Source organism: Sinocyclocheilus rhinocerous, unplaced genomic scaffold, assembly GCF_001515625.1.
Source record: "Sinocyclocheilus rhinocerous isolate Xijiao unplaced genomic scaffold, SAMN03320098_v1.1 scaffold1935, whole genome shotgun sequence".
NCBI lineage: Eukaryota > Metazoa > Chordata > Actinopteri > Cypriniformes > Cyprinidae > Sinocyclocheilus > Sinocyclocheilus rhinocerous.
In genome coordinates, this window is record NW_015623718.1 from 166,510 (window position 1) to 190,929 (window position 24,420).

The 24,420-nt window shown below is 35.2% G+C and overlaps 1 protein-coding gene across 3 annotated transcripts in view; it reads right to left on the reverse strand.

Moving 5' to 3' along the window:
- The window catches only part of LOC107732273 (paralemmin-2-like), a 105,921-nt gene that overhangs the window by 52,774 nt on the left and 28,727 nt on the right, over nucleotides 1–24,420 (reverse strand). Inside the window, exons 4-8 of one of the 3 annotated variants that reach the window (XM_016543811.1) lie at nucleotides 23,898–24,028; nucleotides 12,740–12,858; nucleotides 9,714–9,734; nucleotides 9,217–9,318; nucleotides 6,281–7,283 (exon numbers count right to left, since the gene is read on the reverse strand). In XM_016543811.1, coding sequence (XP_016399297.1) covers nucleotides 6,574–7,283; nucleotides 9,217–9,318; nucleotides 9,714–9,734; nucleotides 12,740–12,858; nucleotides 23,898–24,028 — 1,083 coding nt within the window. In that variant the 3' untranslated portion in view covers nucleotides 6,281–6,573. Of the gene's footprint in view, nucleotides 1–6,280; nucleotides 7,284–9,216; nucleotides 9,670–9,713; nucleotides 9,735–12,739; nucleotides 12,859–18,398; nucleotides 18,406–23,897; nucleotides 24,029–24,420 lie in introns of those variants that run through there. The other 2 variants (XM_016543582.1, XM_016543656.1) reach the window with 2 other exon arrangements.

Consider the following 24,420-nt stretch of genomic DNA (forward strand, 5'->3'; position numbering starts at 1 on the left):
CACACACACACACACACACGCACACACACAAGCACGCACGCACGCACACGCACACACACCATGTTTGCTATTTACATATTAAATACCTGCCTTTATCGGTCATGTACTTGATTCCTAAAGGGATAGTTTATCCAAAAATGAAAATTCAGTCATCATTTACTTACCCATGTGACTAATCTTAATTTTAAGGAGTCTTAAGGATCTCCGGAACACAAATTTAAATATTTTTAATGAAACCTGAAAGTCCAGATAACCAAAACTTAGAAGAACAAAATAGGTCATAAAGGCATCCTAAAGCAAATCCATATTAATCATGTGGTTTTATTCAAGTCTTATGAAGAAAAACAGTCGCTTTATTTGATGATTAGATTTAATTTAGGCTTGTTTAGATAGACTAAAGTCTTACGACATGAGGGTGAATAAATGTTGACAGAATTTCCATTTTTTTGGTGAACTATCCCTTTAATGCTGTATGTGAGAATCAAAACAGACTCTCTAATAGAAGAGCTTTAATAAATAGCCCTGAATGGTGTTTGCTAGATCTAGTCAGCACGTTCTCAATGTGTGTTCTAGTACATTCTCTCAAAGCCTGTTTGTAATCAGGACAGAGGGTTTAGTACAGGCAGATCGGTCCATAACACTGTTGATATTATTCTCTGCAGTTGGTAAGTTTAATAGTGTTTCCTGTTTATTACATGCAATTCTGCTTTAAATGTTTATTGCATTGAATAAAAGTAACATCTAAACACACAAAAAATAAAATAAAATAAAATAAGTAAATAATAACAAAATAATAATATGATTATAAATATTTAATTTAAAATAGCTCTTTAAGGTAACAGTTGCAGCTTACCACTTTTTTACAGTGCACTCACTGAAGAATGTGCAGGATATGTGCATCATATATTTTTAAATAATATGAACATGATAAACATATTTTGCCCTGTTTCCTTTCCTTTCCTTTATCTGTTTCTTTGCTGTATAAGTCCCAGGTTTGTCTTGAGCAGTAAAGCTGCTCTCTGTTTTTGACGAGAGTCCTGCAGGTCCTGTAAACTCTTTGACTTGCTTGCATGCTCTGCACGTGTGAGTTATTTCCCACAGTGGCTCCATTTCAAGATCCAGCTTTGCCACTTGCAAGGAGTATGTAAACTATATTTTCAATAATAGTGTTTCCTGTGTATTACATGCAATTCTGCTTGATATGTTTATTGCATTGAATAAAAGTAACATCTAAACACTGGTTTTAAGAAACACTTAATTTTAATAAAATTTAATTAAATAAATAAATAATAACAAAATAATAATATGATTATAAAAATGTAATTTAAAATAGCTCTTTAAGGTAACAATTGCAGTTTACCACTTTTTTACAGTGCACTCATTGAAGAATGTGCAGGATATGTGCATCATATATTTTTTAATAATATGAACATGATAAACATATTTTGCCCTGTTTCCTTTCCTTTCCTTTATTTGTTTCTTTGCTGTATAAGTCCCAGGTTGGTTTTGAGCAGTAAAACTGCTCTCTGTTTTTGACGAGAGTCCTGCAGGTCCTGTAAACTCTTTGACTTGCTTGCATGCTCTGCACGTGTGAGTTATTTCCCACAGTGGCTCCATTTCAAGATCCAGCTTTGCCACTTGCAAGGAGTATGTAAACTATATTTTCAAAGCACATATCTCATATTTTTCATGTCTTTACACCTCTGTGTTTCATAGTATAAGTCTGCTTCGAGACAACTGCTTCCATTCTGTTTTTTTTTTCTTTTTTAAGAAGAAGAATCTTGTAAATAAGCTATTTGTCACTGCAATGGTTTATGTAAATGTGGAGCGGATGATAAGAACCCAATGCAGCTGTGCTGTTTTTATTCGTGGACTAATAACACATTAAGTCATTATTATGCAGTCATTAAATCGTCTTTTATATTGACATGACATTAACCACCCTGCTCTTTAGATTCAATGCAATATGCATTTTGGTGCCTATTACAGTATCAAGTCATTAGTTTAGCTAAATGCTAATGTCAGAATCTAGTCAGATTTCCAGTAAAAACATGTAAACATCCTTGAAACAAGAATATTTTACCTGATGAGCAAGACTGTATAAGCCATTACAGCTTGTTTTAGAGAATATAAGCCTATTTAATATCTGTATTTAATTACATACATTGTTGTGCAAAAGGTTGGGGTCAGTTTGATTTCATTTGATTTTTTTAGTGAAATTAATACATTTATTAAGCAAGGATGTGTTAAATTGATCAAAAGTTACAATGAAGACTTTAACATTGTTACAAAAAATTCTATTTCAAACAAATGCTGTTCTTTTGAACTTTCTATTCATCAAAAGAATCCTGAAAAAAAAAAAAAATGTCACGGTTTCCACAAAAATATGAAGCAGCACAACTGTCTTCAACATTGATAATAATCAGAAATGTTTCTTGAGCAGCAAATCAGCATATTAGAATGATTTCTGAAGGATCATGTGACACTGAAGACTGGAGTAATGATGCTGAAAATACAGCTTTACATCACTGAAATAAATTACATTTTAGAATATATTCACATAAACAGTTATTTGAAATTGTAATAATATTTCTGAATATTACTGTTTTTATTTTTGTAATATTGTGCCTTGGTGAGAAAAATACTTTAAACATTAAAAAAAAATAAAAAATAAAAAATAAATCTCAGCGACCCCAAACTTCCAAATGTTAGTGTATACTGTAAATAGTTTTTTAGCAGGTAAATTTATCTTGTTTTAACAATGTCTAGATATTTTTACTGGAAACCAAGACAAATATTCTCCTTTGGACTATGACACCTACTTCAGCTTTCTCCGTGGTTTCTAAACCTACCAACATGACGACTCTCACAAACCTGTAGCATATTCAGATCTCCTCAGTGGATGTCAGCCTTTAACTGTGAGCGAGGGCACAGATTTGGTGAGGGTTAAACTTGCTGTACATGCAATCTGTGAAGCGGGGCAGACACATCAGCATATCTCATTCACGGCTGGAGAGACGAGCTACTGGAGTTAGTGCTGCCCAGAAATGAGTGAGGGATGAGATTACAGAGAGGGAAAGTGCTAGTAATGTCCCAATGATGAGAAATTAGTTAGAGAAAGAACCATAGCACAGACACAGGAGGGTAGGCACGTTGGAAAAAATGCTGTTTATTGGACTAAGTATACCATACAAAGGAAAAAATAAATAACTGAAAGCCAATGTTACAGCAGTGCTGCTGGCAGTCCGTACTGGAGAGAGTGTGTGAGAGAGAAAAAGAATGATATGATACAGAAAGAGAATGTTATAATCATTAAAAAAGGTAAGCTTTACACTTCAGGATTACAAAAATACAGCAGAATCTCAATGAAGAAGCACAACAGTAATTTCATGGCAGATCAGAGCTCATATGGGAGCTGAAAACTGAATTAGAGCTGTTTGGCAGTTTGAGGCTGAAAGATCCTGATAGACAACACTGACACTAGCCTTATTCTGGGAGCAAAAATGTTTGATGGAGCTGGTATTCCTACATTGTGTAAACAGATTCAAACATGAAATGTTCAACCTTAAAGACCCCATGAATAAAAAAAATAAAAAAAATCCATGTCTGTTAGCTGCAAGGCCATCTAGTGTACTACTAAAGGTTAAAAAAACGAACATTTAACAGATACATGCATTTAAAATGTGCTGTGGAAAAATACTGATGACTTGTCTTGTTCACATGAGCGTATACAAGTTTTTGTCCAGTAAGATAATCATTAATGAGAGTATACCTCCGCCAAAATACCACCTGCAATAGCATGTAGCAAATTAATGAATATACTTGAGCTCTCTGTTAGCCATTCACATCAATGGTAGTTACTAGGTTGACGCATGTTCAGAAGCATGCGACCTGCAGGCTGCCATCTTTGCTCATTGGAATTCGGTTCTGACATGAATATTTATAAATGCTAAGTGACTAATAAATAATCTGCAGGAAATTCAACACAATCTCATTAGAATTCACTTCTATTTCACATTTTGATGAATTGGTGGCAAATCGATCGGAATTATATGATTACGTACTTGTACTCATATCTTATTTGTATGTTTTGGTACGATCTGTTTTCTCCTAATGCTCGTAGATTTTCGTATGAATCAAAATGTACAAAATGTATACGAAATCACCAAATAGTTACATTTCCTCATGAGATTGGGTTGATGGTGCAGTTACAGCATTTAATTGCCAAAACGAACCAGCCAGATCCAACTCTTTGGTTTTGGTGGGCTGTGATGTTAGCTAACTTCCTGCCCAACTTCCTGTTTCAGTAGGAAATATGTCAACTCATGAAAGGAGACTGTACTCCTCAAACCATTACATATGGGTTTACATTTCTGCCACAATTCTGCACGCGAAAGATCATATTTTGAGCGCACAAAAGTGCATTTTTTTAAGCCTGAAAAGGTGAATTTGTTTTGGCACTGATTACAGAATCATTTCAGGTACGACCTTCATACATGACATCACCTGTAGGTGATTTGTAGTTACAAGAGCACACTCTTATGAAGAAGAAACAAAAAGGTTCGCTATAGCGCGTCAAAGCATAATGAATGCCATTGGCCATATTTAACTTTATTTATTTTGACTATTACTGTTTTAACTACATTTTTATTGTAAAAAAAAAAATAAAAAATAAAAAATTGAAATATTTTTTCTACATTTATCTTCAATTAAGATTGGGTAAAATGTACTTAAGTAAAATGTTTTTTTGTTTTTTTTAACAATTTCATAATTCATATTTTTGTTCATTGTAAATATAAGGTAAACTGGCTTTTAATTTCCCCATCTGAGCATCATTTGTACAAAAAAATTATGTATTATGGCACTAAAACAAGTTCTTCTGTAATGTGGCAAGACTTAGAAAAGTGAATACAGAAACAGCAAGGTAGCCGTTATTAGTGAAAGAAGAATAATTTACTTAGAAATAACTAAGATATGTCCTTTGTGACCACATGGAGAAGTCTTTATTGGTATGGTATTTAAGTGTGAATATGCTAACGATGAGCATATATTAAAACACTTTCAGATTTCAACCACTATAGAAATAAATGTGGATTAAACACTCATTTTGAGTGTAATATATGTACATTCTTTATCTACAGGCATATTATATATATGCAGCCGTAATCTCTGTGACTTCATATTTGATTATAAATAATAAGCAGTAGTGAGCTATTCATGTACAATAGTAATGTTTCTTTGAACACAGATCTCATTCTTAATATTTTTCTCTCACAAAAATACTTGTTATTTAACATTTAAGTAAAGCCTAAGACGATGCATGCTTTGAATTTGAGTGTCAATTAATAATTTTAATTAAAGGTTGGTTTGCTGGTACAATATTTGTACAAATGGTAGAGAATTGTGCATTGCATTTTCAGAAAAATAGCAAATAGATCCAAATATATTTAGCACCTTGTTTACCTCCATAGTGCATGCAATCTAGAGTCACACCAGGGCTTTTCATTCTCTCAGATCTGTATTTGCACACATGGCAGTACTGAGCTGAATCTGCTTGGTATTGTTTTGTGGTTTTAGCAGCTCTTTGAAAGATTCAGCTGATCTGATAGCAGTCAAAAAGTCTTTTTGCAGCTTAGAACATGAAAAATGGTAAAAATCCTATTATATACGAGGATACAGAGGCACAGAAGGGCAAATGTCTTTCAATAAGATCAGTTTGCGTAATGAAGTAAGCATATTGTCTCCATTTTTGTTGGGAAAAATAAATCTGGATCGGTAAACAAAAATATCTTGGACAACCAACGCGTATGGTAATTTGAAGGCTTTGTAAGGCTACTGCACAACATAATAATGATCAAACATCCTTACGCTGTATGGATCTACTTTGTGTTTCCATACTGTGTGATACATCAAATGGGATAGACATTTATGGACAATATCTTTGTCAAATCTATGCTACATCATTGTATGACGTTCTATGCAATTATCTAAGCTTATATTGGACAAGTCTTATATTTACTTTTTGTACATTTACATATTATTTATGGGCTTTTTCATCTATATTCCATCTCAAAGGATAATTAAAAAAAGGATAATAAAATGTTTTAATGGGGTACAAACCTTTTCACAGACACTCTTAAAAATTATGGTTCCAAAAGGGGATTTTTTTTGCAGTGATGCAATTGAAGAACCATTTTGGGTTCTTAAAAAAACTGTTTTTAATAATTCTAAGAACCTTTTTTCACTATAAAGAACCTTTCGTACAATGGAAAGTTTCCATGGATGTTGAAGGTTCTTCATGGAATCATAGGTACTTTTATTTTTAAGAGTGTATGTTTTGCTCTCGGTCAGCATCTTCTCCTAAAGATGTTCCCTCAATATGCTGTTCGAGTCGTACAACCTTACACCAAAAGAACCAGACAATCTGTGTATAATAGGTCAGAAAGAGTGAGGAGCGAACTTCTCTCACGTCACAGAGGTGGAGGTGCTGTTAGTAACAGGGTGAGATTGGTTTTTAAGGAAGGCAGAGCCTTGGTGAATGTGCTCCAGGAAAGAGAAGTTGCGGGAGAAAGGTCACATGACAGCACAGCACTGGCAGCGTTTTTTCTTTTCAATACCTGTGGGTGGCAGTTCCTTGGTCGAGCTTTCATCTTTGCCTTCTGAAGACAGTTCGGTGGTGTCGGACTGAGGCCGGCCCGACACGAGGTCTGCGGCGTTGCCGTCGATGGTGGAGATATCAGTGACGGTCTTCTCCCGGAGAGATTTCTCATCGTCCTCGTCGATGAGGACGATCTCGGCCTTGATGGTGCCATCAAAGCCAAGCAGCTTCTTGGATTCCTCCTCGTCCTCGACGCTGTGGTAGCCCATGAAGATCATGGTCACTGGTTTGTCGGCTGAGGCCTGAGGAGTCTCCGTGACCTCGCCTTCGTAGCCTTTCCTAGGAGATTGTTTTTGATCTTGCTTGGCCTCCTTGGAGCTCAACTGTCCTCCCATTGGCTGGGGCTCAGCCGGTGTGACAGTGACCCGGGCGCCGTCACTTCGTTGTTGGGTCTTGCCGACTTGCTGCATGAGTTTGTCCACCTCGCCGGGACTCCAGGGGTGCGTACCGTTCTCCAGTGTAGTAGATCCCCCAGAACGCACCTCGTAGATCACTTTGCGGCCGTCGTCGTAGACTTTGACGCCCCTCTGGTGAGCATCCCGCGGGCTGACTGCTGAGGCCGAGAGGATCTTGGTGGTACCCGTTTTCCGGTCCTTTTCGACACTGATCTCCATGGCGTATAATGCTTGGGGAAGAGTGCAGATGATTGTGGGTTAATGTCTACTCAGTGTGGCCTATCATGCGTAACTGAAATGTGGCATGCTTGTTATTAATGGGTTTTTCAGTGATGGCACTACGTGCATGCAATATTTGTACAGTCGCATAAATTGGCATTAAAATCAGAGCCAAAAAACAAATTCAACCTACCCTTTGCACTGTTATTACGCTGTTGCCAGTAACCGCTTTATGCTGATGTATGCTTTGTTGAAGACACACTCTTGCATTTTTCTTGATTTTATGGAAATGCACCGTTACTCTTATATTATGCTTGACAGATTACAATCTTTGGAGTTATTAATAAAAGCTTCCGTTGAAAGAAAAACTGCTTGGTAAAATACAAAAACACTCGAGAGAGCTATTTCTGAGGCAGCTAATTTGATTAATCTAAATGAGTTCTAAAGTCATTTAGAACCAAGAGTTCTGGTTCTAAAGTGGAGGCTTGCAACCTAAAAATTGGTTGCAGGAAAAAAATTAAAAAAAGAATACTAAATGCAAATAATGAAAATGCAACTAACCATAAAATTTGTTAGGACAGCTAAAAAAATACTGTTTTGAATAATAAGTGTGTTTAATTGTTTTGCATGTGCACTTGTAGTGTTCTTCAAATCTTAAAAGTATATTTAAAAAAAATTGCAGATAATATAATATTAATGAAATACTTTAATATAAGAGGCACTTAAATATAACTTAATATGTTAAATGTACTAAATTGCAAGTTCATCTTTACAAATGTTTAATTACAAATATATTTAAATAAATGACATGCGAGTTTCAATCGAAATTACATTCAATAATTTTTTGCTCATCAAATGTTTGTCAGTACATTCAACTGTACACTTTCCATATTTCAAGAGATAATAGAAGTAATTATGAAATTGTATATACAAATTAACTTAAGTCCTACTAAGTGGGTCAAAAACAGCACACTAATGGTAAGCTAACTGCATTTAATATACATTTAAACTATAATACATTTTCTTTGAATTAGCCTGCAGTTAATTGTTGAACACATTACATTCAGTTTGCACTTAAGTATATTCTTTTAAAGTATATTATTTTCACAAGTACTCTTTTAAAAGCATGCTGAAATGTACATATTTGCTTCTTTTGGTGCAAATACGTTTTTCACTTGGTCATACTATATTGGCCCAGTGATGGATGGTAAATCACATTTCTGCTGTTGTTAATGCATTTACAACATTGTACATTTTCCTGTTTAGCCATTGTCATGCTAATAACATTTGCCTATTGATGGGCCAGCACAGTTCAGATTAATATGAATAAAGTTTGATGCTTAATTTTAAGGACATTTTGTATGGTAACTATTTGTTGTATTTCCACAACTTGATTTCCAATTTAAAATCTAATTTGTGAGATTAAACCATTTGAGAACCACTGATCTAAACCCTTTATATATAAGAAATAAAGTACTTGAATAGATAAACAAGTATACCTGGTCACTAACAGATACAAATATTTTTTCTGATGTCTTGATTTTTAATAGCTGTTTGTATCGATCTGCAACATTTTTCTATTAATTTCCATACAATTTCTAGAATGAGACATGAACTAGACATGCAATAAATGTTCACGGTGGTGGACTTTTTCACTCATCTCCATCGCATCACAGGTCTACTGTAAGCTGAGCTCAACAAAAGCAGGTGCCACAGCTGTCCAAAGGCCTCAGCGTTTATTCACTTTAAACCTTTGAGGTGTTGGTGACCAGTTACCCTACTGTGTATAGATTGCGAAATACACCATGTTGTCCATTCATTCTCACAAATGCGCTGCGGTGAGTAACTGCGCCATCTGTAAATCTACATTACCGTACCCCCTTTTGGCCTCGGCCCAAACCTGTGACCACCCCAGCCCCTCCCACAAGCCCAACAAGCACCTACCAGATTTTCTTGGCGGTTGTTGATCCCCTGAAGCTGAGACGGGAGTTTGGGAGTTCAGTTCTGGGAGGTCCGGGATCTGGGAACAGTTGTAATTCACCGCATCTGTCCGGTGGAGAGCAGAAGAGAAACTAAAACTAGATTCCTGTGTTCAAAAGCCCACCAAATTTACTCCCTCCCCTTCCAATCCCCCCGTACTAAACTGATTTTCCCTCTCGCCCTTTTTTTCCATGAGGCAGCTAATTTGCTTAGACAGCAAAAGCAACGCGAGTGAATTAGAGCTAAACAATGGTCGGCTCTGGGTTACAGGGATTCCCTGTGAATAGGTGGATCAGGGTAAACAAAGTACAGAGCCATTGGTGTATGTGTGGAGTTCAATAGTCTAGCTGAGGCAACAGGGAAATGGTCCAAGAGGCTAATGTAATACCCCTCTGTTTTAGTGACTGTCTACCATTGCGCTTGTACCTTGGAAGTAACATCCAGTGGTTTGTAGAAATGACCATGATCTTGGTCTGAAAGGTCTATGTCAGGGCTGTCCAAACTCGGTCCTGGAGGGCCGGTGTCCTGCAGAGTTTAGCTCCAACTTGCCTAAAAAACAAGCAACATGATTAGAAAAGATCAGGTTGTTGTAAATTCTTTTGCTTTGTTACATTTTCATGTAACAAATACATTGCTGCATTAGAGTTATATTATTAAGACATTTAAAGCTGAAGTGTGTAATTTCTGCACAACTACTTTTTACCAAAGCACTTTTTTCAAATTTTTTTTGACTGTTTTCAGACAGGTTTCCAGAATGACTCCCAATCTGCTATTGAATGAAAAAAAATTACACACTTCACATTTAAGTCACAGTTAAAAATGTCTGCATGCCATAATGTTAGATAACAAAATATCAAACTCTAGAAGTGGCTACTGTGAACAAATGAGAAGTAATTTGGACTTTTTGGTAATAACTGGTGTCAAGGTGATTTTCCGGGGATGTATGAAGATGCATTAAAGATTGTATTTACAAAGTCATAATTGCGAGTGGGAAACTCGAGTCTTGGTGGATGCAATGGAAGTAGTGTGTAGTTGATGGTAATTTTTTTTTTAAATGTATGTTTTATTTCATTTACAATAAAACTAGATAGGTTGCATGCACAAAATAAACATAAGAAGCACACTTGACATTCTTAGTTTAAAACCTTTATGTATTTTTATTAAGTAAATAAAGAGAAGGTACATCAGCGTCTTGATTGAAAGAAGGGATTTGAATACACCTGACATTGTAAATACGACTTTCCAACTCATAAATATGAAACGCCTCAGGAAGACTTGAACACACCATTACTAACAGTTGTATTTCATCAGTTAAAGCATGTACTATTCTATTATAATAAATGCCACTTGCTTTGATATTTTGTCTAATGCAATGATATTCAGACATTTTTAACTGTGGCTGTCCATACACAGTCTGAGGCCACTGTATCGTGTGTTCTTCTGTTATGAGGATCACATACCTTCTGTAGATCTTCAATAGATCTCTCTGTTTCCCGCAGTCGCTCTCTGAGAACTTGCTCTTTAGCTGAGATCTGTGATTCTTCAGTCTCCAAAAGACAGATTTCTGATTCCAATCTACAAACACACAATTTATTGATTTATTTGGATAGAGTACATACAATTAATGAATTTATAAAATGCTAAATAAATTCCTCAGAAATGCAGAGACTGTTTCACATAGAGAAGTGCACCTAGAGATCAAGAGATACCAAGTACACAACCATTCAAAAGTCTGGGGTTTGTAAGATTTTTAAAATGATTTTTATAATGCAATATAAAAAAATAATAATATTCGGAAATATTATTACAATTTAATATAATGGTTTTCTACATGAATATTTTTTTAAATCTCACATGATCCTTCAGAAATCACTCTAATATGCTGATTTGCTGCTCAAGAAACATTTCTGATTATTATCAATGTTGAAAACAGTTTAAAATTAAAAATATCAGCAGTAAGAAAGTAAAAGCATTTATTTGAAATACTTTTTTTTGTAAATGTATTTACTGTACAATTTAAAACATTTATGCTGAACAAAACATAGTATTTAAATCTAACTGACCCCAAACATTTGAACAGTAATGTATTTACACATAACAGATATTTTGTTCTGTCCCAAACACAAAGCTATTATATGGCTTCAGAATACTTCTAATATAGTGCAGCACTACTTTTAGGATACTTTTGGAACCAATTTTTTCTCTATGCAAAAAAAATCAGTGTAGACATTCTGCTAAAAATATAATTTTGCATTCCATGGAAGAAACAAAATCAGGCACGTCAATGCTCTTTACTCCTTGATGAAAAATGAGAACCATAAAACCAAATCTCCTGTTTACTGTATCACAGCTTTGAACTTGAAGTTTTTTTTTTCCCAGGCGTACAGATGTGCTGCCCATTGAATGAAATCACTGCATGGAATGCAGTCGTGTGCACACATTCTGGAAATGAATGAGACATATCCCTTCAGTGTCAATTAACCCATGCATATTCCACTTTTCCCAGCGGACTCCTTTCTCACTCATTCTGAATGCTGGCAGCCAATGAGGAAGCTGCCGGCGGAGGAACCTCGCTGCCTCCGCCCATCAGAATTTCCTGCTATTGTTTGGATCTCTGAGGTTACGTGGTCTGCAGTAACAAAAAACTTTTCATGTAACAAATACATTGCTGCATTAGAGTTATATTATTAAGACATTTAAAGCTGAAGTGTGTAATTTCTGCACAACTATTTTTTACCAAAGCACTTAACATTTTTTTTTGACTGTTTTCAGACAGGTTTCCAGAATGACTCCCAATCTGCTACTGAATGAAAAAAAATTACACACTTCACATTTAAGTCACAGTTAAAAATGTCTGCATGCCATAATGTTAGATAACAAAATATCAAACTCTAGAAGTGGCTACTGTGAACAAATGAGAAGTAATTTGGACTTTTTGGTAATAACTGGTGTCAAGGTGATTTTCCGGGGATGTATGAAGATGCATTAAAGATTGTATTTACAAAGTCATAATTGCGAGTGGGAAACTCGAGTCTTGGTGGATGCAATGGAAGTAGTGTGTAGTTGATGGTAATTTTTTTTTTAAATGTATGTTTTATTTCATTTACAATAAAACTAGATAGGTTGCATGCACAAAATAAACATAAGAAGCACACTTGACATTCTTAGTTTAAAACCTTTATGTATTTTTATTAAGTAAATAAAGAGAAGGTACATCAGCGTCTTGATTGAAAGAAGGGATTTGAATACACCTGACATTGTAAATACGACTTTCCAACTCATAAATATGAAACGCCTCAGGAAGACTTGAACACACCATTACTAACAGTTGTATTTCATCAGTTAAAGCATGTACTATTCTATTATAATAAATGCCACTTGCTTTGATATTTTGTCTAATGCAATGATATTCAGACATTTTTAACTGTGGCTGTCCATACACAGTCTGAGGCCACTGTATCGTGTGTTCTTCTGTTATGAGGATCACATACCTTCTGTAGATCTTCAATAGATCTCTCTGTTTCCCGCAGTCGCTCTCTGAGAACTTGCTCTTTAGCTGAGATCTGTGATTCTTCAGTCTCCAAAAGACAGATTTCTGATTCCAATCTACAAACACACAATTTATTGATTTATTTGGATAGAGTACATACAATTAATGAATTTATAAAATGCTAAATAAATTCCTCAGAAATGCAGAGACTGTTTCACATAGAGAAGTGCACCTAGAGATCAAGAGATACCAAGTACACAACCATTCAAAAGTCTGGGGTTTGTAAGATTTTTAAAATGATTTTTATAATGCAATATAAAAAAATAATAATATTCGGAAATATTATTACAATTTAATATAATGGTTTTCTACATGAATATTTTTTTAAATCTCACATGATCCTTCAGAAATCACTCTAATATGCTGATTTGCTGCTCAAGAAACATTTCTGATTATTATCAATGTTGAAAACAGTTGAAAATTCAAAATATCAGCAGTAAGAAAGTAAAAGCATTTATTTGAAATACTTTTTTTTGTAAATGTATTTACTGTACAATTTAAAACATTTATGCTGAACAAAACATAGTATTTAAATCTAACTGACCCCAAACATTTGAACAGTAATGTATTTACACATAACAGATAATATAATGGTTTTCTACATGAATATTTTTTTAAATCTCACATGATCCTTCAGAAATCACTCTAATATGCTGATTTGCTGCTCAAGAAACATTTCTGATTATTATCAATGTTGAAAACAGTTTAAAATTAAAAATATCAGCAGTAAGAAAGTAAAAGCATTTATTTGAAATACTTTTTTTTGTAAATTATTTACTGTACAATTTAAAACATTTATGCTGAACAAAACATAGTATTTAAATCTAACTGACCCCAAACATTTGAACAGTAATGTATTTACACATAACAGATATTTTGTTCTGTCCCAAACACAAAGCTATTATATGGCTTCAGAATACTTCTAATATAGTGCAGCACTACTTTTAGGATACTTTTGGAACCAATTTTTTCTCTATGCAAAAAAAATCAGTGTAGACATTCTGCTAAAAATATAATTTTGCATTCCATGGAAGAAACAAAATCAGGCACGTCAATGCTCTTTACTCCTTGATGAAAAATGAGAACCATAAAACCAAATCTCCTGTTTACTGTATCACAGCTTTGAACTTGAAGTTTTTTTTTTCCCAGGCGTACAGATGTGCTGCCCATTGAATGAAATCACTGCATGGAATGCAGTCGTGTGCACACATTCTGGAAATGAATGAGACATATCCCTTCAGTGTCAATTAACCCATGCATATTCCACTTTTCCCAGCGGACTCCTTTCTCACTCATTCTGAATGCTGGCAGCCAATGAGGAAGCTGCCGGCGGAGGAACCTCGCTGCCTCCGCCCATCAGAATTTCCTGCTATTGTTTGGATCTCTGAGGTTACGTGGTCTGCAGTAACAAAAAACAAAGGAGCCTTCCCACGATTCCTGATGAAAATTCCTTCTACAAAAGGACATGTGCTATCTATATGTATACACATATAATGGATGGCCATGAATGCACCAACACGTGGCACTGTCTGAGCGTTTTCTTTGATTTTCAAGATCAAATTCAAGGAACCCCATATGGTTTTCTATGTTTTGTGAAACTTGAAAAGAGATGTTCGGCAGAATGTCCAAGCTCCCAAAGACTGTAAAACACCAAAAGAGACAAAAAAGCATCACAAAAGTAGCCGTTTTATGGAAAAGAGCAGCTTAGACATTCTGTAAAACATGTCTTTTTTTATTTCATGAAAGATAGAAAGGGATTGAAACCATATGGTCCCTTGTGAAACACAAGTACACTTTAGCAAAAGATTAGGCTACTTATTATGGAAATAATATACTTTTTAAAAAGTATACTTAACCGGATTTTAATTGCAATCAAATGAAAATGTAATATAGTTTACATTTATATTAAATGCAATTTGATAAACTTTAGAGTGTTTTTTTCTGGCCCACTAGTACGTCTTTGTGTAGTTTCATATTTACATCTATTGTCTTAGATGTAAATATGGTTAAAACTAATGCATGTACTGACAATAATTTATAATAAACTCTAATATACTTTAATGTCATTTCTACTAAAACTTGTGTCATGTATTTTAATACATTTGTAATTATATATTTGTAATGAAGAAGCTGCAATTTAGTACATTTAATATATAAACTTTAAATGTAATATTGAAAAACACACTCATGTTAAAATTATATTCAAGTGCTTTACATGTGCTTTAGGAGGTTAAATCATGCATCAAATGCATCAAAATAAGTGTACTACTTTAAAGCACGACAAAAGATGATTAAAACAATGATTATGTACTTTAACGTAAAACATGTAGTTTGACATTATTACAAAGTGCACTTTTTAAAAAGTCTACTTAAGTGTGTTAAGAAACAATCATTAAAGTGTTATCTCTGTTTAAGTACACTTAAGTGGACTTTTATTTTATAAATATTACATTATCTGCAAGTACATTTTTTTTTTTAAATATACTTTTAAGATTTGAAGTCCACTACAAATGAACATTCAATACAATTAAGCACACTTCCTTTTCACAAGGTTGAGTTTCATTGTGGGTGAACTATTTCTTTAACATCTGTGGGCAACAAGTACAATTGTGTGTTTTAATCATAGCTTGGTAATAGGGGTTGCCTGCAGAAGAATGTATTTATGCTGTATTTGTGCAAGCCTAATTAGTGATCAGTGGAGAACAATTAGCTGGAGGCGTCTGCCGATGAGTCTCAACTACACACTCATGTTCAAGGGTGCAGACACTCCCAGACACACACACACACACACACACACACACATGTCTGGTCAGCTATCCTTGTGGGGACTCTCCATAGGCGTAATGGTTTTTCTACTGTACAGATCGTGAGTCATTAGAGTATGTATTAGTAGACCATCTGCTTAATATCTGCTATCACTTTATTTTTATGTTCTCCAACAGATTCTTCTACTATAAGTAACTTTGCAAGTATGTCAACTTATCCTTCTAACCCTAACCCTAACCCTAACAGTTTCCTAATACTCTAATGAGAGTTAGTTGACATGTAGTTGCAAAGTTAGTTAAAGAGTTTCTAAAGGGGACCATCAATATAAAGTGTAACCAAAATATCCTCAATGGTTCAGTGTGGACTGAATTAATTTTAGCCACACTGTCTATGGAATATTATTCTGTAAATAACAATATATGCCTACTGATGACAATAATACACCCATTAAATAAAATATGATAATAACTAAAAAAGGGAATATGCAGCTTGTTTTCTTACAAAACTACAGACTCAGGAAGCACAAGAGTGGCAATGCTATGGACACATATTAACAAAGCCAAAGACCCAATTCTTCAAGGCCATCTAGTGGTGGAATCAAGATCAGCAAGGGAAAGAGGAACTAGTGTCTTCAGACAGGCTTATAGTCTTCAGGCAGATATATGTATATAATCATTATTGAAAGTCATTAAAAGTTTGGAGAACAAAATTCAAACACACACACACACACACACACACACATGTCTGGTCAGCTATCCTTGTGGGGACTCTCCATAGGCGTAATGGTTTTTCTACTGTACAGACCGTATTTTCTATTGCCCTACACCAACTCTACACCTAAACCTACCCCTCACAGGAAACTTTGTGCATTTTTAGATTTTCAAAAAACTTCATTCTGTGTGATTTATTAGCTTGTTTACCCATGGGGACCTCAATTTAGGTCCCCTCCGTGACACGAGTCCCCATGAGTCTGTGTGTATTCAGGTTTAAGCCCCCACCAGAATAGAAAAACAGGTACACACCCACACACAAAATAATAATAATAAATTGTAAAAAATGTAAAAAAAAATTTGACTCAAAACCTTTACTGAGATGTAGGTACTGCTCCATGTGACAACTAAACTTGTCTCCCTTATCCTCTTGTGACTATTTTATGATTAAAATATATTCATCAATTGTGTTTTCCTACAAAACATCATGTTGGACTTGATTGTTAAATGTATATATTGCGGTATGAAATTGGTAACTCATGTCCAAAGCTCTCACAGAACAGACACAGCTCACACGAAAGCATTACGAAGACTTTTATTATTTCAATTTAGGAAAAGAAGAAACAGGAAATCAGTCCCACAGTAACATCAACATCCATAACTATGAATGGAGCGTTTCTGTGAGCTATAATTGTGTGAGCACACAAAGTTGGCCCTTTCACTAGCTATATGTTTTCTTTAATAACAGCTAATGCAGTACTTCCATGTGCAAATAACTAAAACAAGAGTTTGTTCAGTATAGTGTGAAAAGTTCTGTTTGAATCAAACTATTATCAGAGGATTTATCAGTCATTTAATATTCCAATATATAAATATATTGGAATATATTATATATATATAATTTAATTTTTTTCGATCACAGAGAGGTGCCAGTCACTTTGTTTCATGCGTTGCACTGCCTGTAAGCTGTGATGGGTGTTGACCATGACTCATTTTAAAAGCAGACTTTCCCATTTTTCTTTTTCCAAAACTCAGTCAGAGGTCAAGAGTGCATCTTGTGCTGTGTCTGGATGAGCTCATACAGGCCTCACACCCACTGCTGACTTCCTGCATTATTTCCCACGCTTCCTGGCTGTGTGCATCACCTTCTCCTATTGGCCATTCCCATTATTCTCTCTAGTGTTTCTTATTGGATTTTTGTTACTGTATTAGTGAAAATACAATGATCTTATGATTTTATTTAAATCATCTTTAATAAAGTAAATAAAATAATAGCATATGGTTCACATTTACTGTTGTTTATTGAATTTTCACAAAAAAAACAAAACAAAATCCAGTCATTTCAACAGGAATATATGCAATAGGGATTTTGTGTGAGGGCAAAAAAATCCTATGCAAATTTTGCAATAGGTTCAATCTGTCATGCAAATTTGCTGTATTGACCAATAGAAAGCTGCTTAGATCTAGAATAGACCTTTTTTCACCAATATTTTGCTAACATGACTGCACATTTATGTGTAAATACATTACATTGTTATTTATAAATACCAAGTTGAGACATGAAAGTCTTCCGTGCCGATGATTAGCTGTCTTGTCTCCTGTTCTGCAGCCAATCAATCGCTTCTTTCTATCTATACTTGCCTTTATTTTCCAGTCCGACTAGATGGAGCTCATGTCTGCGCGCTATGTCTGTAGCCCTCCTCCTCCCCAGCACCACCTGTCTAAATCCATTACAGGGTTTCCTTTTGTCTTGCAGCAGCATGTTTTACTATCATACACTCTTGGGGTTCAACAGAGCAATCTGAATATTAATAATAATGATAATAATAATAATAATAATAAAAAAAGGAGAATGTGTTAAAGTTACAACAATTAAAAATAATGTCTTAAAGTAGGCTTAATTTTGTCCTATGTAAAAAAATTATGTCTTACGACCTTGAAATATGGGGTCTGTTTTTTGGGAGATTCACACATTTGCAATCACTCCAAAATCTATGACACGCATGTTTAATGAAACCTCGGCTAGAATCATTATGAAACTGGTGTGAGGTCGTCACTTCACAGCAATGGCCAGCGATGTCCCTGTACTCAGCCAGAGTTCATCAGCAGTAGAGCCGAACCCCCGTCCTGTTCCTATGACAACACAGAGATTGACTGCTTCCTGTCCAGTTAACCAGATGTCAGATCTGAATGGCTGTAAGGGGAATCTCTAGGACTTCTGCAGTCTTCATATTGTGTCTTTTCTACTGTAATTATGAGACGACAACATGGAGATTCAACTCTGAGGTGGTCTTAGACTCAGAAATGACTTGTTTCTAAGGTAACGCTCATTAGGGCAAAATGTGTGACTTTGTTGACAGCAAAATATTGCTTAAAATTACCTCAACATTCTCTTGCTAAATGTAGAAGAAAATGAAAGTGCTCCAGGTAACAGTGGCTAAAATGAAATTGCACATGAAATGAACAGCACAGATCTACACCCCAAAAACACAAACCACAACACACACACACACACACACACACACACCAAGGCAACATTTTTCATTTTCATTTAGTTTAACTTGATGTTCTGAAATAACTAAAACTAAAAACTGAAATACAATTATTAAAAACTAGTCAAAATTTTGGAATAATTATGATTTTTGTTTATTGTTTTTGAAATTAGTCTCTTATTTAGTCTCATTTATTTTATCAAAATACAGTAAAATTAATATTGTGAAATATGATTACAATTTAAAATAACTGTTTTCTATGTGAATATATTGTAAACTATAATTTATTGCTGTGATCAAAGCTGAATTTTCAGCATCATTACTCCAGTCTTCAGTGTCACATGATCCTTCAGAAATCATTCTAATATTCTGCTCAGAAAAAAACAACAACCAACCAAACAAACAAAAACCGACTTACTATTATCAATGTCCTTTCGTCTTTCAAAAACATTTAAAAATCTTAATTAAAAAAAGTAGAATTGACAAAAAAATACAATTACTAAAACCTAAACATTAAAATAATATATTAAAAAAACTTTAATGGTAACTGCAATAACACTCAGGCCCAAAGACTTTCTGAAATACTGTGTATTCCAAGCTGACTGACTCAAAACGGAGGAAGAAATTCAGTAGCTCATGATATGTTACGAGGTCTTAGTACAGTAATAGCAGTCAGTCTTATCCCTAACCTTGATGTAATGTTTATTGTCATGTCTCTCTTTCCTCCAGTGCAAGAGGAGCGACCTTACACGTTCTTTTCACCATATTAGGAGCCCATATCACACCGTTGTATAAACAGTGCGTGTCCAGATGTGTCGGGGAGGTGCTTTATGAGTGAGTTAGTATCATGTCAACACCATATTTTTCCTGGAAAACCTGGTAGTTAAAGCTTTACTTTAGACTCAGTGGCTGGGACGTCTTCTGTAATGATAAGTTTTTAGGAGAAGTCTGTCCTCGCAAGAGATGCACTGCTGTTCAGCCCAGGCTATAGTTAAAACCACCAGAGCTACAACCAAAACCATTTACTGTAAGCTTCTAGTTCTAGCTTTCTTTCTTTCTTTTTTGAAGCAGGCAGACATAACTTCATGCTTTGTGTTTTTAGTGTGATACAGCAATGTATCAGTTAGGCTGATTTGTTTAAGACGATATTTGCATATTTTTAAATTAAAGCCATCTGTTGATAATGCTATTTCGTCTGCTGACAGTCATACTTATACAAGTGTAGTCTAGAATACATTCCCACTCACCATCCTCTTTTTAGACCACAAAATGACAAAATGATAATTGAGACATTTTTTTAAAGATTTAAACCATTGCTTCTGGTTAAAATATGAAAAAACAAAACAAAAAAACATAAAAAAAGTCATCTGGTCTGAATCAGGAGAGAAATCTGCACAGATTAAGCACTGTTTACAAGTGAAAACAGTCCAAAACAGTTCAAAACAAATATGTGGGTGGATTTTGATGTGAGAGGAAAACAGAAGATGGACTTTTTTTTCACTGAAGGAAGCGTTATTATGGATTATGGACTCGTATTTTGGCCTGAAGTGACAGTTTAAAGTAAAAACGTCTTAGTGATGTATTTGTTTCTTATAAATATGCAGCTATTCACTGCTCAAGATGTTAATTGATGGACTGGAGGGGTGTGGATTACTTGTGGATTATTGTTTTTATCAGCTGTTTGGACTCTTATTCTGATGGCACCCATTCACTGCAGAGCATCCACTGGTGAGCAAATGCTGTAATGTAATGCTACATTTATCAACATTTGATGAATAAATAAAAACTCATCTACATCTTGGATGGCCTGAGGATGAGCACATTTTTAGCAAATTTTCATTTTTGGTTGTTCCTTTAGGATGAAACTATACAGAAAGTTGAAGACTTCATTCTTCTTCATTCTTCAACTATGGAAAATATGTCTTGAGTGCCCATTTATTTTGGAGAATCTCCTCTGCAGGGTACAGAAATAGCCAGCAGCCACTCCCTCAGTCTCCGTAGTTCTGCCACCGAGGCGGTTCTATCGCTTCATTCCTCTTGCCGTCCTGACAGAGAGATTTCTGTGCGAGTCTACCCTGCCCCATCACCCCCACCCAGCAGCCCAGGAAATATCACCTGCCACACACAACCAGCACAGCCACACAATGATCTGAACAGTCGCCCTGTCCATTTGACTCAGTTACCCTCAGTTGGAAAAAAAATGTCATATAACTAAAAAGTGCTGACCAAGTGTTGACTGCTGATTTTTACTGATTTTAGAGATGAATTAGTATTAGAATTAGCATTACTATAGTATTTATTATTATTTTGAAAACAAATTGCTATTTTTATATTTTCATTTTTATTTTATTTTTCATAATTTTGTTGATTTGGGCATTTTTATTAGGTTTTCTTTAATAATTTTTTTTATTTGTGGTTTAGTCATTTTAGTACTTAAACTCAAACTTACTTAACAGCAGTCAACAGTATTTCTAACTTTAATTTAGTTTAAATTTTACCATCTAACACACACACACACACACACACACACACACCAGTTTTCTTTCAATTAAATTTTTTTTTAATGTTATGACTAAATTATTTCACATACATAATGCAACTCAGAAAGCACAGCATTGGCTAGTCATCTTCTTTACACTATTGTTGCACACATTACATTTCCAAATGACTTTCCTTTGTTTAATGCCCCATCTTGGGGCCTTCAGGCTCCTGTATGTAGCCCTGCTCTAACATCCACTGTCAAGATTCCACCCCTCTATTTTACCTGTGCTGTGTGGTCATATTAGATGCAAATAATTTGAGATATGATACCACTTTGTTTACCCTCGGAAAAATTCAACATTCCAAACAGACATTCTAAGACAACATCCTGTGCAGAGAGGAAACACACCCTAGAGACTTCAAATCTAAACAATGAATTGGACGTTCCATGGATGACATGGAAGAGTAAATTAGCAATAAACTCGATGTAATTCAGAACATCCACTCATTACTGTCAAACAGAGAGTAAGGGCATCATCCACTTCAATCACAAACTAACTGATTACATATTCACTTCTGAGGACCAAAAGGTAGCACATAACTTATGTAATATGAGATTTCAAAATCCAAACATCTTCCAAAACACTCCCACACAGCTCACTTGAATAAACTGAATAACAATTGATTCCATCAAAACCAGAAAACCAGTTAGCCCTCCAAATAGCATTTCAAACCCTTGAGATAACCAATCTCTTTGGGCTAAACTGCTGGTTTCTTCAAACATTCAGAGGCCTTGAGACATTCAACTTCAGCCTTTTAACAGAAATCAAAAGACTCTCCTGGCCTGCTCTAAAAAAACAAAAACTAATAACTTAACACACATACTAATACACTAAACCTTAATTAAGCCAACTTAGTTTCCAAAAACACCAATTTTAACAACAGTTATATTGGAATATTCCAATGTTCTGACATTTAGTGTTGTAATATTAACTGTTCCAGTGGTGATGGGAACTTCTGTACTAAATGAATGGAAAAGAATGTGCATTTAATGAACAGTCATAGAAAGCTATTTTATAAGTATATGCTTATGTGCAACTGTTTCTTGTTTATGCATAACCTGTCCTCTTATTATATTGTAAATTGAATTCCCAATGCGTTCCAGTTTTGTTTGTGATTTGGTTCAGTTAATTAAGATACACTGCAGCCATGGTTAGTATCACGCGTAGCACTTCTTGCACAATTTAGGTGGTTTTCTGTGCTAAAACATGCTGGCAATGTGCTAAACCATGGTAGCAAACTGTTAAACAATATAGAAATATTTGGCAACATGCTAAAACATACAAGCAGCAAGAAAAATATTAAAACATGTTAGAAACCTGCAAATCTTGCTAAAACGTTAACAATTCATTTAAACATGAATAAGCTTCTAGAAACATGCTTAATGACGTCAACAGAACAAACTGGCATCTTCTAGAAACATGCTAAACATGCTAGCAACACTCAGCGACATGTTAGAATATGTCAACAAGTTCTAGTAACATGCTAGCAATTATTAACAACCCTCAGCTTCATGTTCGAACATGCTAAAAGCCAACCCAGGCTCATTCGAAATACGTGCCTCTAAATACATTTCTGCAACACCGTTATTACGTACCTTACTGCACGTTTCGCGGCAGTTTCAAAGTGAAATGTGCAGTGAGTGAAACCTATACATATGACGCTGGATATTTGACGCTAACATTCAAAATATCAGTTTTGAAATCTCGCAGCATGTTAAAATAGTTTTGAATATATAACATAATATTCCTCAAGCAATTGTGCGAAAATTAGGCTTTATTACAGTAATAGAAACTGTGGACCTGTAAATCATACTTTGTGTGAAAAGGAATAAAAGTTGTTGGAGTTTTACTGCCTATAGTGTTTATTTCAACTGGAAACTGCAGCGATTCGTATGTATAGGTATGTTTTTTCAGTTGTGCAGAAATGTATTTAGAGGCACGTATTTCGAATGATCCTATGTTGCTAAAAGCAGTTGGTTGTCTGCTTTTAAAATTGGTTCAAACTTAAAATCTTTTAAATTCAAGATATTAAATCGTTTTTTTTTCATACTTTCTGGACAGGCTTTTTATTAGATTGTAAATCAAATTCCCAATGTGTTACACTTCGATTAGATTCAAGAATATCAGCTCATTATCCTACACCACAGCCATGGTTAGAATCCCTCCTCGCACGATTTAGTTGATTTTCTAGCACAAGTCACAACATCATGTTTTTGACGCAACGGTGCTGTTTGATTGTCAAAATATCCTGCTGCAGAGCAATCAACTGAAACGCGCATTGGTTTGGCAATGCATCTCATATGAGGAACCTTAAAATGGCAACTGGAGAGGTTCAAATACGGCTACCAGATGAGCTTGAAGGGAGCAGCTTTGAAGTTCTCATAATTAAAAGCAAAGCGGAGCAGAAATATCTGGAGGAAATGACTCCAGTGTTTGGGACAGTGGTTGCTTAATGGATGCTTTTGCAGGAAATAAACATATAACCCACAAAACATCCCTTATTTTCTAAGATGAGATAGAAAGTGGAAGTGGAAGGTCTTCAGTAAACGCTGGGTTATTTTTCATCTGAAAAACATTACTGTACCTGTGAATGGCATCTTCTAGTGTCTTGACGTGAAGTTCATCTTGCTCGACCTGTTTCCTCCGACCGTCATCTTCCTCTTGTGGCACTGCTGGTGTCCCCTGCAGAAGCCATCTCTCCCTCATGGCTTTAGACTGTAAGACAGAGACATTTTCTACAGTTAGGTAATTGAACTAGTTCAGCGGTGGTCAACTTTGGCCCTGGAGAGCCACATTCCTGCAGAGTTTTGCTCCAACCTTGATAAAAACTCACCTGCCTGTAGCTTTCTAGTAACCCTTAGACCTTGATTAGCTTGTTCAGGTGTGTTTGATTAGGGTTGGAGCTGAACTCTGCAGGACTGTGGCTCTCAGGACCGACGCTGTGCCAGCCCTGATCTAGAGGTGTTTGGGACACGTGTTTGGGATTGACAAAAGTCTTAGTACTGCAAGAGGTGTCATCACCTCCATGAAGATCAACCACAGGAACTCAGGACTGTTTCACAAGCTGCTGAAGGTATGCAGTCTTAGATGTCAAGACTTCCCACATG